Genomic DNA, 14482 nt, shown 5'->3' with positions numbered 1-14482 from the left:
TTCTGCCTCTGCCTCTGATGCGCTCCTTCACCTCTGGGTAGGCGGCGAGGTGCTCTCCTGGTCACGGCCTACCCTATACTGAAGCCGGGGCCTCAATTTGTCTGGCGCTCGCCCTAGCCACGGGGGGGGCGCCGCCGGATATGACGTCACGCCGGGGGGGCGGAACTTCCACCCACGGCCTAGGCCGAAGCCGCGGGCTAAATTACTCACCACCCGCCCGTGCACTGGCGGCCCCGCTATCCTGGCGATCCCGCCGGCACCTCCATGAACCGCTCTCCTCCCCCACATGCTGGCGGTCTTCCACATCCGCGGCCCTGATGAGCCACATGCAGGTAGTAGGGAGGGAGGGAAGGAGGAGAGGAGGCGAGAAGGATAGGAGAAGGCTAGGAGAAGGGGGGAGGGAAGGAGGGGAATGGAGACTGCCGGATTGCAGCCTTAGTCCCATAACCGGTCAGTTTTTGGCCGCACCACTGACCTGGAGCCTCTCCCAACATGCTGCCCAGGGCCCCCCCCAGCCATCCATACCTGCGACTCCAGCCACTAGGTAGAGGAAATGGGGTAATTCATTTGGACGATGCAGGCACCCTAGCTCCGTCCGCCTTGCAGGGGCGAGGAGAGGGACCGTCTGCCGCCATGCAGCACCGCCGTCTTGCGTTGGTGGAGCAGTGGGGGCCGCACAGACTAGTCTTTTGCCTCTGTGCAAGCCCATGGTTTCAATACCTAGGGGTGGACAGGGCTAAGTCTGGCATAATGTCCCACGTCGCGGGAAAGGATGCGTGGAGGGATCCTCGCACGTGCTCGCCAGTTGATGGTTTGGGGAAATCGGATCCTTTCAATAGGATGCGTTGCCCCTGTCTTATCTTCATAAAATAAAAAAGAAAAAATAGAAGTCTGGGGAAAAGTCCCAGATATGTCCCTCTGTGCGGGAAAGGATACGTGGAGACGATACTCAACCCGTGCTCGCCCGTTGATGGTTTGGGGAGATCGGACCCTTTCAATAGGATCCGTCGCCCCTGTCTCATCTTCATAGTAACATAAAAAAAAATTGTCTGGAGAGATCCAGACTGTGTGTGCCTCCATAGGACACTAAGCAAAAAACTGGTTTCCGCCCGCAATCGGGGCGAGGGTGTATGCGGCGGAGGAGGAGCTAACTCTTTTTTTTGTATACTTAGTGTCAGCCTCCATACAGCAGTAGCATACACCCACAGTACCTGTGTCCCCCAATGAGATGAAGGAGAAATGTCTATATAGAAATCCAATTAACTCAAGGTGTTTTTGTATATAAAAAATGTTTCAAAGGTTTCATGGTTATAACAAAAATATTCAGGATTGAGAGTCCTCAGTAGTTGATACCTTTTAATGGCTAACTTTCCTACATCACACATTACACATCACACATTCCTACATCCTACATTACATCTTTCCTGTATCAAAATGGTTATAACAATAATTCTCTCCTTGTATAAGTCCAGAAAATTCCAGGGATTTTGTATCATAAAGATATATAAACACGCTGTAAGATGACCGTCGGACAAGTCCTTGAGGGGAGATGTGTGTCATCGCGGCTGTTAGCTGAGGTGATGTGAACTCGGAAGCATGCTCCAGCACATATAGTGCTGACAGAGCTATTTGGCCATTCCAGGGCCGGGTTTTTAGAACGGTCATAAGAGATGGGTGGGAATGACCGCTCGCATATCCCAACCCCAGGGGCGTGGATTGGCAGATAAAATCAAGGCCAAGTCTCTCATTCAGAGTTTGTGGCTGTGTGAAGGGTTAATACTAAAATCAGAGTTGAAGTTTCGTTTTATCCATTCAATGTAAGGTTTCGTTTCTCCGTTTTTGTTGCTGTAAGATAAATTTTTATAATTGGCATGGGCTGTCATGAAACCAGATTGTTCTCATCAGGTGCAAAGATAAGGGAGGTGGGAATGTTAAACTCTGAAGAATATGCCATTATACTACTTTCTATTTGGATACGGACATATATGTAGTTTCCGGTTTTCTTGCAATATTATTGGCTTATAAAGTGAAATGATGCTATTGGTACTTGAGAACCTTGCATAATTAAGCAAAAGATTATAAAAGATGTGACTAAAATAAAGGGGCTTAGTGATCTGCCTCGATCCTCCCGTACAGAGACCCCAGTCTCCGTGTGGTCATTTGAGTTGCTAGCAACACTGGAATAATTTGGAAATCACTGGCTCAACCGTGAAGGGTTAATTTAGCCCTCCCTAAATAGCTGCCTCGACAGTGGCACGCAACGTGGGGCCCCTGAATAGGGATGCCTCTGCCCCCGGAGGACAACAAGACAAAGGATCCTCGGAGCGGACACAGGTGCTGGAAAATTGGGACTGATCACCCCCCCACAACCACGGTAAGTTGGCAGTTATACTGTTCAGACTGACCGTTGGTGTGGTTTTCCTGTGCTTGTTGCTGCAAAGAGGATCTGAGGTTTGTCCCCTGGTGGGGTGATTCATGGGTGGAATCATATAAAGGTGTAGTCCCGTTGGGGGCCCAGTGCTCGAACCGTACCTCATAAGGGACGGACACCCCGGATTGACCAGTGATTGTGACTCTCTTTATAGTCAAAATATCCTGAATTCCTGATCATTATTAGTATTGGGCGTGGTGAAGTGATCGAAGACTGGGTAGGATACGTAACTCAGGTATATATAGATATATATATATATATATATATATATATATATATATATATATAACCAGAGGTGTCCGGAGGGATAGTCTGAGACGCCCTCCTCCTTTCACTGAGTACCGCGAATTTTGGGCTTCCCAGAGGGGGTTGACCCTGTGGAACAAACGGAGACAGCTGCTCCAGTATTGTGCACAACTGAAGTAAGGATATTTAGCTCTAAAGGAGAGAATTGTTTCTGTGAAAGAAAAAGAAAAGTTTGGAATTGTGTGAAGGATCAGATACTGTTAGTCTTATGATTCAGATACAAGGAAAGAAATGTGTCAGGAATGCAGGAAAAATATTTTTGATTCTGGGATTTCCTAAGGGCGGGAGGTTGCAGCCTACGCTATGGGATGAAGGAGTTAAAAGGTTGACTGATGATGGATTACTTAAAGGCGCTGAGGAATTCCGTGGCTTGGCACATGAATTGTACAATGAAGGTTATGTGGAAATTGAACAGCAAGTGAATTCTGATTGTTTCTGTTACTGTTATGTTGAAGAAAGAAAAATTGTCTATTATTATGGCAAAGACGGGATGTTTTATGGTTCAAGCAAGTGACTGTGGTTTGACAATGTGATTGATTAAAGAAGGAACTAAGATTGATATTAATGTGTCAGGGAAATAGTTAAAAGTGATGATTTGAAAGAAGAGGTCTCCCTGTTAGATGACAATTGTACAAGAAGACCGAGAGTTGCAGCCCCCACCTCTGCTAACGGCACCTATTATCATCTGCCGGCAGCCTTAGTGCCCGGTTTTCAGACTTTAACCTGCTCTGTTCAGGAGAGAGAGAGAGAAAAAAAAAAAAGGAGCAAACAGCAGCCTCTAGCCCCCACCGCAGCTGCGAGCACACAGTGTGCCCTTCAGCCCACACAGCAAACTCTGCCCCCCCTCAGACTTCAGCTAGTGGGAAACTTGCTCCTCAGCCCCTCCCTGCTAATTCTCGTTACTGCTCAGTTTGTAATCTCTCTCATATGTCCTGTAAATTTACTAGGGGCAGATTCATTATCACAGTTCCGCTCCGGAATACAATTCCAAGATGATGGTCAGATGGTTTTTTTGTTACATAATCCCTATGTAGATGAAGACAGTGAAGATAAATCTGTATTTTGCATGCCTTTCCCACAGTTATAATGGCCCTGATAGGCTCAGATCCATCCCCAATATTGCCTGAGGATCAATGACTCACCCCATACCTCTCAGAGATACTATCTAAAATCTGGTCAAAAGGGCCAAATGATATAGGGAAAATGCCAGTAGAACCAGTAAGTGTTTCTCAAACCTGGTGCCTAATCCACATACTCTTTTGTCCCAAATACCCCAGGATGCTGCTTGTTTTACAGTTATTGATCTTACCAATGCCTTCTTTAGCATTCCGTTACACCAAGACTGCCAGTTTCTATTTGCACTCACTTATCAGGACAACAGTTAACATGGACAGTTATGTCACAAGGGGCCCAAAACAGTCCAAACCAGGTTGCAAAAAAAAAAAATATGAGCAGGTGTCTTTTGCCATTTCTGCCACTGTTAGCCTCCTTAAAGCATCTGGCATCACTGAACTGTCGGGTTTCGGCCTCGAGACTTCAGTTCTGCCTTGGTCAAGTGATATTCTTGGGTCACTGTCTCCTTCAGGGTGCCAGACACCTCGCAGAAGAAAGAAAAATAGCTGTCAGCTCCCTTCCTTTCCCAAAAGATGAAACTGAACTCCAGCGTTTTCTTATGCACTTATTTTTGTCAGTGGATACCGGATACATCCCGCATAATGCAACCCCTTTACAACGCCTTGAAAGACGGTATAATGAACTATAAGGAAAGATGGCAGTGATGAGGATTACCTCCAACATGATTGTTCCCAATTTCTGACTGAAGAAACAGCTACTCCACCAAATGTCAGTGAGAATCCACTCCCAAATCCTGATCTGGTGTTATACACGGATGGTTCAAGATATGCTGATGAGTTTGGTATATTCCACACGAGATATGCTGTTACCACAGAGGACACTGTAGTGCACGCAGCTGCGCTCCCACCCTCACAGTCAGCACAAGAAGCAGAACTCCAGGCTCTGTCTACTGCATGTACTTTGGCCAAGAACAGACGGGCTAATATATACACGGACTCACGGTATGCATTTGGTATTGCTCACGATTTTGGGGCTCTATGGGCCAATCGAGGGTTTATTACTACTGCCGGAACTCCAGTGAAAAATGCTGAAGCTGTTAAAACCCTCATGGATTCGATCAAATTACCTGCTCAGGTGGCTATTATCAAAATTAAGGCGCACGGTCCTAGGACCAGTCCACAGACTGTTGGCAACACATTTGCGGATATGCAGGCAAAAGCCGCCGCTCTCTTAGCCGTTGAACCAACCATACCAACTATGGTGACCACACGCTCTCAGCGTAAACAGTTACAAGAAGCACTGACCCTACAAAAACCTGAGGATCTACAACAGACTGAAGTTTTCTGTCGGACCCCACGAGACCGCTTAATGACAATGCAGAGAATGTCTCCAAAGGAAGAGGTGAAGCAATAGAAGACTGATGGGGCACGAATGTATAAAGGTCTCTGGAAAAAGGACCAACTCATGTGTCTCCCTAAGCGGATGTACCCTGCTATTGCCATATGGGCATATGGACCTATATATCGAGGAAAGAATCAGGCCCTCGCACTGGTGCAAAAATTCTACTGGGCCCCGGTTCTCCAGTTGGCCGGAAGCATTCCCTGTTACCAACATGACTGCAAAAACTACAGCGAAGAAACTGGTGATGGAAGTCATATGCAGATATGGGATTCTAGAAGTTGTTGAAAGTGATCAAGGTCCGGCCTTTTCTTCTCATGTGTACCAAGAAGTTCTGACAATGCTTGGATCCTCTGTAGCCCTCCATACTCCGTACCACCCACAATCCAGTGGGGAAGTTGAGAGGCTGAATGGCACACTGAGGGCACAATTGACCAAAAATGATGCAGGAGACTACGGCTCCTTGTCCAGAGCTCCTACCCATTGTACTATACCATATTCGTACTACCCCTATTGCAAAACATGGCCTGTCCCCATATGAGATATTGTTTGGTACTAGGCCCCCAGTTGCAAATTTCCAGCCTCAGCAGTTATCAGAAGAGACTGACCGTGCTGTTCAATATGTTATTCTGCTTAGTAAAAATCTTGCTAACACCTATGTTCTAGTTTTCTTTTCTTTTCCTGATTCAGCAGAAACCGACACTTGTCATAACCTGAAGCCTGGTGATTTGGTAGTTGTGAAGAGGCATGTCAGGAAGCACGGACTAGAACCCTTGTATGACGGTCCCTATGAAGTCCTCCCCATCACCCAACAAGCCAATAGCAAATGAAAGGACATAATGTTTTGGTTTTTCGCATTTTCCATATTATTATTGGTAGAAGTTAAAAGTTAAAGTTAGAAGATATTCAATGACTCAGAGATCAATACGATAAAGACAGTGATCGTACTAAGGACAGTTGGTGGTCAGACACCTTCTCCTTTCTCAATCCAGCCAATTGATTTAAGGGAATTGGGGGCTGGATAGCTGGGATCTTACAAAGCTTGTTACACACTGCTGCCTGTATCCTTGTTGTATATGTGATACTAAAACTTGTTCTTTGGTGTATTTCTGTATGTATTAGGAAATTCTGCACTAAGACAGCTAATGATTATACCAAAGGTGTCGTTGCCTCTGCTCTTCTCTGCACCGATCTCAAAAGGCTACTTGATGAAGATGTTGAAGCCAAGCACATGGCTACCTACAAAAGTTCCCCATCACCGTCATCAAAAATTGTTATTCGTGAACTGCAGTATACAGGGGGGACGGGTGCGCCGCGACAGCCATGACTGGTAACATGGCATCAGTCATGTGAAGACCAGTACCCCTCAAGCTGTTAGCTTGGGATAGCACCTCTGATGCTGCATATGTGTTAAAAAAATTTATCTAGGGGGGAATGTGAAGGGTTAATACTAAAATCAGAGTTGAAGTTTCGTTTTATCCATTCAATGTAAGGTTTCGTTTCTCCGTTTTTGTTGCTGTAAGATAAATTTTTATAATTGGCATGGGCTGTCATGAAACCAGATTGTTCTCATCAGGTGCAAATATAAGGGAGGTGGGAATGTTAAACTCTGAAGAATATGCCATTATACTACTTTCTATTTGGATACGGACATATATGTAGTTTCCGGTTTTCTTGCAATATTATTGGCTTATAAAGTGAAATGATGCTATTGGTAGTTGAGAACCTTGCATAATTAAGCAAAAGATTATAAAAGATGTGACTAAAATAAAGGGGCTTAGTGATCTGCCTCGATCCTCCCGTACAGAGACCCCAGTCTCCGTGTGGTCATTTGAGTTGCTAGCAACACTGGAATAATTTGGAAATCACTGGCTCAACCATGAAGGGTTAATTTAGCCCTCCCTAAATAGCTACCTCGACAGCTGGACGTGTGGAGACCTCCAATGTGTGTTGCTAAAGGCACTGACCTGAGCGGGTGAACCCGCAATACCATATGGACTATTTGTTTTCAGTTTGTTTTTCACTTTGTGCCTGACAAGGCTCTGTTTTGTTGTGCCTCCAGGAATGGTTTATGAAGTTAAATAAACTTGCCTGGACTTTGCATGAATACCGCCTCCTGTGCTTACGTCAAGAGCAGCTGAGTGAGTACAAACCTCTACAACGGGATAGACATGCTGTAATTTTTTTGTCCTAATTTGCAAATTAAAAATAGCAGCAAAATGTATAAAATTATAACAAATCTCATCCACATGCTGCTAATTTTTTGGCATAAAAATTGACCTGTGTTGTGGATGTTAAAATCTGCAGAATGTCAATTTCTATTGCAGATTCTCATTCCAGAATTTCCCTTATTCAATTTAAAAGGGTGAAATCTGCCACAAATCTGCAGGCACATGCGCAGTAGATCTTTCAACACAGCGTTAACTTACGCTAAGGGACATGACTCTTTTTGTGCATCCTAAAAATGTGCAATTCTACATATTAGATGTAGATTTACCCACCTTGGCGACTTTCTCTTGTTCCCTCATCTTCTGTTTCATCTGTTCTGTTTTCTTTGCCTTCTTCCGCTCCAGGTGAGGCACAATCTTCTCATCTGTCAGACGATTCCGGAATTCACAGAACTCGGGCCAAAACTTGAACAGTATGCTGAAGATTGTCATCTAGGTGCACAGATACATTCACAGTTATTACTGTCTATTTGTATTTTAGAAAATTGCAAAAAGTTGTCAGATTTTAGTCGGCCATGTGCAATAACAGCAGAATGTTGGGTTAGTCAAAGGCTATCTCTGCTGACCCCCCATACACGTGCACACTCGAATAAGAGCTCAGCAGGAAAAAAGGAAATGAGCCGCAGTCTGGACATTTTTGCTTTATATTTTTTTTTTTATATTTTTTAATGTTTATTTACATTTTAAATGAGGGAAGTTGAACCTAATGTTGCTCGATTGAACAGGCTTGATTGCAAACTTAACACACTGCAATACTACAGTATTGCAGTGTATTGTTAACACTCTGGGTTTCATGGAGGTTCTAACATCCCAGACGCGAGGGACTTCAGTAGGCCCTTAGCTGGAATGATAATGTATTGCCACCCTGCGATCAAGTCGCTGGTGGGACTTGGGGGGGGTGGGGGGGCAATGGCTTTTGTTTTAAAGCCTTTTAAAAGCCACTATCATTCCTGACCGATGCTTATAAAGGGAATCTGTCACCTCATTTTTGGCCTATGAGATGCGGCCACCGCCATCAGGGGCTTATCTACAGCATTCTGTAATACTGTAGATAAGCCCCCAATGTAACCTGAAAGATAAAAAAAACGACTTAGATTATACTCACCAGGGGGTGTGGTCGGGTGCGGTGGGTGTCGCGGTCCGGCGCCTCCCATCTTCTAGCGATGACGTCCTGCGCACTGCAGTACTTTACTCTGCCCTCAACAGGGCAGATAAAGTACGCCTGCGCAGGAGCCGTGGCAGAAGTAAGAAGGAGGAAGTCATTGCTAGAAGATGGGAGGCGCCGGACAGGATGGCGACACCCATCGGATCGCACCGGACCGCGCCCCCCGGTGAGTATAATAAAACTTGTCTCTCTTATCTTTCAGGTTACATCGGGGGCTTATCTACAGCAGAATAGAATGCTGTAGATAAGCCCCTGATGGCGGTGGCCGCATCTCATAGGCGAAAAATAAGGTGACAGATTCCCTTTAAGATATTAAGTTGAGCTACATGTAGCTCCGATCGTGTCAGTATCATAGCGCTAGAGTATGTGCCAAACATTAAGTACGGTTTACAATACAATATTAAAAAGTGGGTGTTGATCCTTACCACCTGATTATGCGCAAGTTATGCAACTTTTTTGCATAACTTGAGTTAATTAAAGCCTATGAATCTATTCAGTACATATGAGATGTGTAAATTGCCTATGCTATAATGCGTTTCTGATTGTATAATTGTATTTCATAATAAACTACAAAAGCAGCGAAAATTTTGGATTTTCCTTATATAAATTAAATCCACCACCTTTAAGTAGTTTTGAACATGACTCTGGCAACCTGTCCATAAATGCCCAGCGCCTCGGCATATATAAGAAGGTACTTTTCATTGTCCTCCAGAGCCACATGCTAATTGGCACTGTCCGGTCTGATGGGTATCACTGATCTGTGCTCGGCGCCTCCTCATTGCCCAAAATCACCGTCCTCCTGCCTTGATTGATGTGGCTGCTATCTCCTATCATATCCACAGATTGTTCAACTCACACACCTGCAGAGTAGAGAACAGGAGCTGCGTACATGCAACAGGCTATGTGGATGACGTAGTAAACGTCATCCATGAGGACTGGTGGTTTGCGAAGAGGCAGCGAGCACCGACCAATGACTTCCATTGGACTGGACCGATTAGCATATGGCGCGGAAGGATTATAAAAAGTTATTTTTTTAGATATGTGGGGGAGCTGGGCACATACAGTTGTGGCCAAAAGTATTGACACCCCTGCAATTCTGTCAGATAATACTCAGTTTCTTCCTGAAAATGACTGCAAACACAAATTCTTTGGTATTATTATCTTCATTTAATTTGTCTTAAATGAAAAAACACAAAAGAGAATGAAGCAAAAAGCAAAACACTGATCATTTCACACAAAACTCCAAAAATGGGCCAGACAAAAGTATTGGCACCCTCAGCCTAATACTTGGTTGCACAACCTTTAGTCAAAATAACTGCGACCAACCGCTTCCGGTAACCATCAATGAGTTTCTTACAATGCTCTGCTGGAATTTTAGACCATTCTTCTTTGGCAAACTGCTCCAGGTCCCTGATATTTGAAGGGTGCCTTCTCCAAACTGCCATTTTTAGACCTCTCCACAGGTGTTCTATGGGATTCAGGTCTGGACTCATTGCTGGCCACCTTAGAAGTCTCCAGTGCTTTCTCTCAAACCATTTTCTAGTGCTTTTTGAAGTGTGTTTTGGGTCATTGTCCTGCTGGAAGACCCATGACCTCTGAGGGAGACCCAGCTTTCTCACACTGGGCCCTACATTATGCTGCAAAATTTGTTGGTAGTCTTCTGACTTCATAATGTCATGCACACGGTCAAGCAGTCCAGTGCCAAAGGCAGCAAAGCAACCCCAAAACATCAGGGAACCTCCGCCATGTTTGACTGTAAGGACCGTGTTCTTTTCTTTGAATGCCTCTTTTTTTCTCCTGTAAACTATGTTGATGCCTTTGCCCAAAAAGCTTTACTTTTGTCTCATCTGACCAGAGAACATTCTTCCAAAACGTTTTAGGCTTTTTCAGGTAAGTTTTGGCAAACTCCAGCCTGGCTTTTTTATGTCTCGGGGTAAGAAGTCGGGTCTTCCTGGGTCTCCTACCCTGGGTCTCCTACCATACAGTCCCTTTTCATTCAGACACTGACGGATAGTACGTGTTGACACTGTTGTACCCTCAGACTGCAGGGCAGCTTGAACTTGTTTGGATGTTAGTCGAGGTTCTTTAGCCAACATCCACACAATCTTGCGTTGAAATCTCTTGTCAATTTTTCTTTTCCGTCCACATCTAGGGAGGTTAGCCACAGCTCCATGGGCTTTAAACTTCTTGATGACACTGCGCACGGTAGACAAAGGAACATTCAGGTCTTTGGAGATGGACTTGTAGCCTTGAGATTGCTCATGCTTCCTCACAATTTGGTTTCTCAAGTCCTCAGACAGTTCCTTGGTCTTCTTTCTTTTCTCCATGCTCAATGTGGTACACACAAGGACACAGGACAGAAGCTGAGTCAACTTTAATCCATGTCAACTGGCTGTAAGTGTGATTTAGTTATTGCCAACACCTGTTAGGTGCCACAGGTAAGTTACAGGTGCTGTTAATTGCACTAATTAGAGAAGCATCACATGATTTTTCGAACAGTGCCAATACTTTTGTCCACCCTCTTTTTTATGTTTGGTGTGGAATTATATCCAATTTGGCTTTAGGACAATTCTTTTTGTGTTTTTTCATTTAAGGCAAATTAAATGAAGATAATAATACCAAAGAATTTGTGTTTGCAATCATTTTCTGGAAGAAACTGAGTATTATCTGACAGAATTGCAGGGGTGTCAATACTTTTGGCCACAACTGTATGAACAGGTTTCTGGAGTGCTGTTCAAAATGACTTAAAAGTGGTGGAGTTAGGTTATTCAGAGAAAATTGGTTCCCTTTAAAGGGTTAATGAAACCCTTCTTGTTGGCTCACTATGGATTTAGGGTGAATAAGGCCCCCCGCTTAATACCCTTCTATTAGTAGAAGCCATATGTTGTAATTATATGCCGGGAGACTATGAGTGTTGATTGAAAGTCAGAAATTAGACCCAAGACTCCCCCTGATTAGCTGGTGCCAGGGGTGCCAAAATATAAGGTTTATGTATGTATAGATATCTATGATTCCAAAGGAAAAAAGAAGACAGTACCGCTAGTTCTGCTGAATCTATGTGCCACAGGTGTAATGAACAATTGCAGGCTATGCCTCAAGATTCTGGGTGCTCCTCCAGAAAAATCATGATGAATTCCATTGAAGAAATAAAATGTATAGTACTTAAAAAGTTCCATACTTTATTCAGAAGCGATTAAAACATCATGGCTAGGAGAGTGAGGACAGGAGTGTGCGGTTGCAGGTGCCGACGACAGCAGTTTTGCGCTTCTACGGGTCAAAAGTATGGAACTTTTTAAGGATCGGTGAGTGCTATCCATTTTCTTTCTTCAATGTAATGTATGTATAGGCCCGCTCCTGTAACTCAAGTTTACAAATGTATTCATCAGCTTCAGCTGACCTCTGCTTCCCGAAATACATATGGTCCAAGATCCCGACGTCGCTCTATAATTTTCTCTGCTTGCTCTGGAGGAATGTCTATCTGCAGAGCTGGAGGGATGGAGGAGTTGATGAAACAGTTGATGATAGCTGTGATCTTGTTCTGAATCATAGACTCATCACAGTGCGAGTGGCACAATTCCTGAAGGATACGCAACATAAAAAAAAAAAGATATTTAGAAGAGATGATCAATTCGTAGTAGCCGGTCTTCACTTGCGCTGGGAATCTTTGGCATCTCTTGCACATACAAGGTTCTGCGACATTATGTTGCGATGTGACATACATCATATGAGGCCTAACGATGCCGGGTCGAGGAGCCACGGATGCCTAGCACAGAAGTGAAGACCGGGTGCCCTGTAGTACTGGAAACTGGACCAGGGCAGCGTGAATCTAATTGCAATCTCTAATATTCAATGGATTCCATGAGACTGAAAACAGTTGTAGCTATAAACTCATATGGCAGATGTAATGATAGTAAATAGATCAATGAATGATTAACACTACAAATACACGGATATAGCAATCTTTAAATCAACTTACAGCAGCCCACAGACATCTGGATCACAGAGTTTTCATATGTAATGTGAATAGCAGGGACACTCCAATGTGAAGTAAATGAGCGGATGTGATCTGCAAACATACACATGCTGCACCATCGATGTAGCCATACCTGCTGTGATGCCGCGGTATCCATGCTGTGCAGTGACAAGGCAGTGACTTAGTAAAGTTCAAAGTAATGTCTGTTTTAATGCACGGTGTACTCACAAACAGAAAGTAAATCAGGTCCTCCGGATTGCAGCCAGGAAAACAAAGACAGTCCGTGATCTGTTGCCGTGGGCGACTGCATCGCCGTGTATGCTGAGGGTGCCAGGCCTTTTGGCTCCGCTGGGCCCCGTGTTACCTCACACAGGTTGAGCTCTGCAAAGCATTCTTCTCTGTCTGCTTGCAAGACCAAAACTGACACACCCAACCCTCTACTGCAGGGGTTTTTACAAACAAACCTGTGGCCTTAGGCCACATGGAAACCTGGGGACGGGGAAGGAAATGGACTGCCCCCACTACCATTCTGTAGTCCATTTAAAAAATAAAAGCCCATGTGGGGTTTCTTAAATCTGCCTTGGACAAATAACTTGCCCAAGACTGACACTTTACTTCTATTCTGCCTTGCAATCACAGCTATGCCTGTGATTGTACTCCCCCCGCCCTCCATATGCTTCTTCGCACATTTTGGGGGATACATACATTGTACTCCCCCCGCCCTCCATATGGTTCTTCGCACATCTTGAGGGATACATAGCGACCCTCGCATATAACACCGGTCACTGCCTTGCACTTCCATGCTTGGATTTCTACATCTGCATTACCATTTGCACATGGCAGCATTTTGTTCAGAATTTGTAATTTTTGTATTTTAGACCCACTCGTGATTTTTACTTACAAATATTGCAGCAATATACTGACCAAAATACAGCCTTGTGAAAGTGGCCTACAAGAAAATTGGGAACAAATAATGAGTTGTATCTAGGCTTTTCATTATTTGGGACAAAGATTTAGCTTGCAGCCCTAAATCTAAATACCATGGCTTAGGCAAAGCGGATTGTCGGTGCTTCCCTTGTGCTCTTGTGTGATGTTGATTACAAGAAAACAATTGGTTCCATCTCACCTTATACTTCTGCACCTCTTGCCAGAAGAGCAGTCCATTTTCAAGAAAATCACCCTTTAAAGATATAAAGCGCTGAAATTGGCTGGCCGTAACAGAGTTCAGTAATGCTTTGCGGAAAGCTATGATTTCTTTGGACGAAGTAATCCACTTGCTGTCCAATTGCTAAAGAAAAAAGTCCAAATTAGTAATCTCCTGCGCATAGTAGTCACAGATAGAAGAAAATGAGTAATCTCCTATACATAATTGTCACATATATGGTAGATGACAATGAGTAATTTCCCATACATACGGTAGTTGTGACAGATGAATAATTCCCTATACATAGTAGTCACAGATACAAGAAATTTAGTAATAATAACAATCTTTATTTTTATATAGCGCTAACATGTTCCGCAGCGCTTTACAGTTTGCACACATTATCATCACTGTCCCCGATGGGGCTCACAATAGTCTCCTATACATAATTATCACAGATAGAAGACACTGTGTATTTTCCCATACATAGTTGTGATAGAAGAAAATGAGTAATCCCCTATACATAGCTGTCACAGATGGAAAACAGTGAGTAATTTCGTATACATAGCCATCATAGATAGGAGAAAATGAATATCCCCCTATACATAATTATCACAGCTAGAAGAAAAGGAGTAATCTCTTGTACACAGGTGTCACATTTGAAAAAAATAAAATACTCGTTGATGCATTTTGCACCTTACAGGTGCAATAAATAAAAAATACAATATGACAAAATGTATAGTTGAAATAAAGCAATAAGTATACT

The 14482-nt window shown here is 43.9% G+C and overlaps 1 protein-coding gene across 3 annotated transcripts in view; it reads right to left on the bottom strand.

The window, feature by feature from the left end:
- RGS22 (regulator of G protein signaling 22) overlaps positions 1-14482 on the bottom strand; it is a 162502-nt gene that overhangs the window by 23065 nt on the left and 124955 nt on the right. For all 3 annotated transcript variants that reach the window (XM_073550453.1, XM_073550454.1, XM_073550455.1), the window contains exons 21-23: positions 13702-13863; positions 12000-12179; positions 7711-7869 (exon numbers count right to left, since the gene is read on the bottom strand). In XM_073550453.1, coding sequence (XP_073406554.1) covers positions 7711-7869; positions 12000-12179; positions 13702-13863 — 501 coding nt within the window. The remainder of the gene's footprint in view (positions 1-7710; positions 7870-11999; positions 12180-13701; positions 13864-14482) is intronic.

The sequence above is a fragment of the Dendrobates tinctorius genome, unplaced genomic scaffold, assembly GCF_039654945.1.
Source record: "Dendrobates tinctorius isolate UK_male_01 unplaced genomic scaffold, ASM3965494v1 ptg000165l, whole genome shotgun sequence".
In the NCBI taxonomy this organism is placed as follows: domain Eukaryota; kingdom Metazoa; phylum Chordata; class Amphibia; order Anura; family Dendrobatidae; genus Dendrobates; species Dendrobates tinctorius.
The sequence above is the reverse complement of the archived record's forward strand: the minus strand, read 5'-3'. Positions and strand labels throughout refer to the sequence as shown.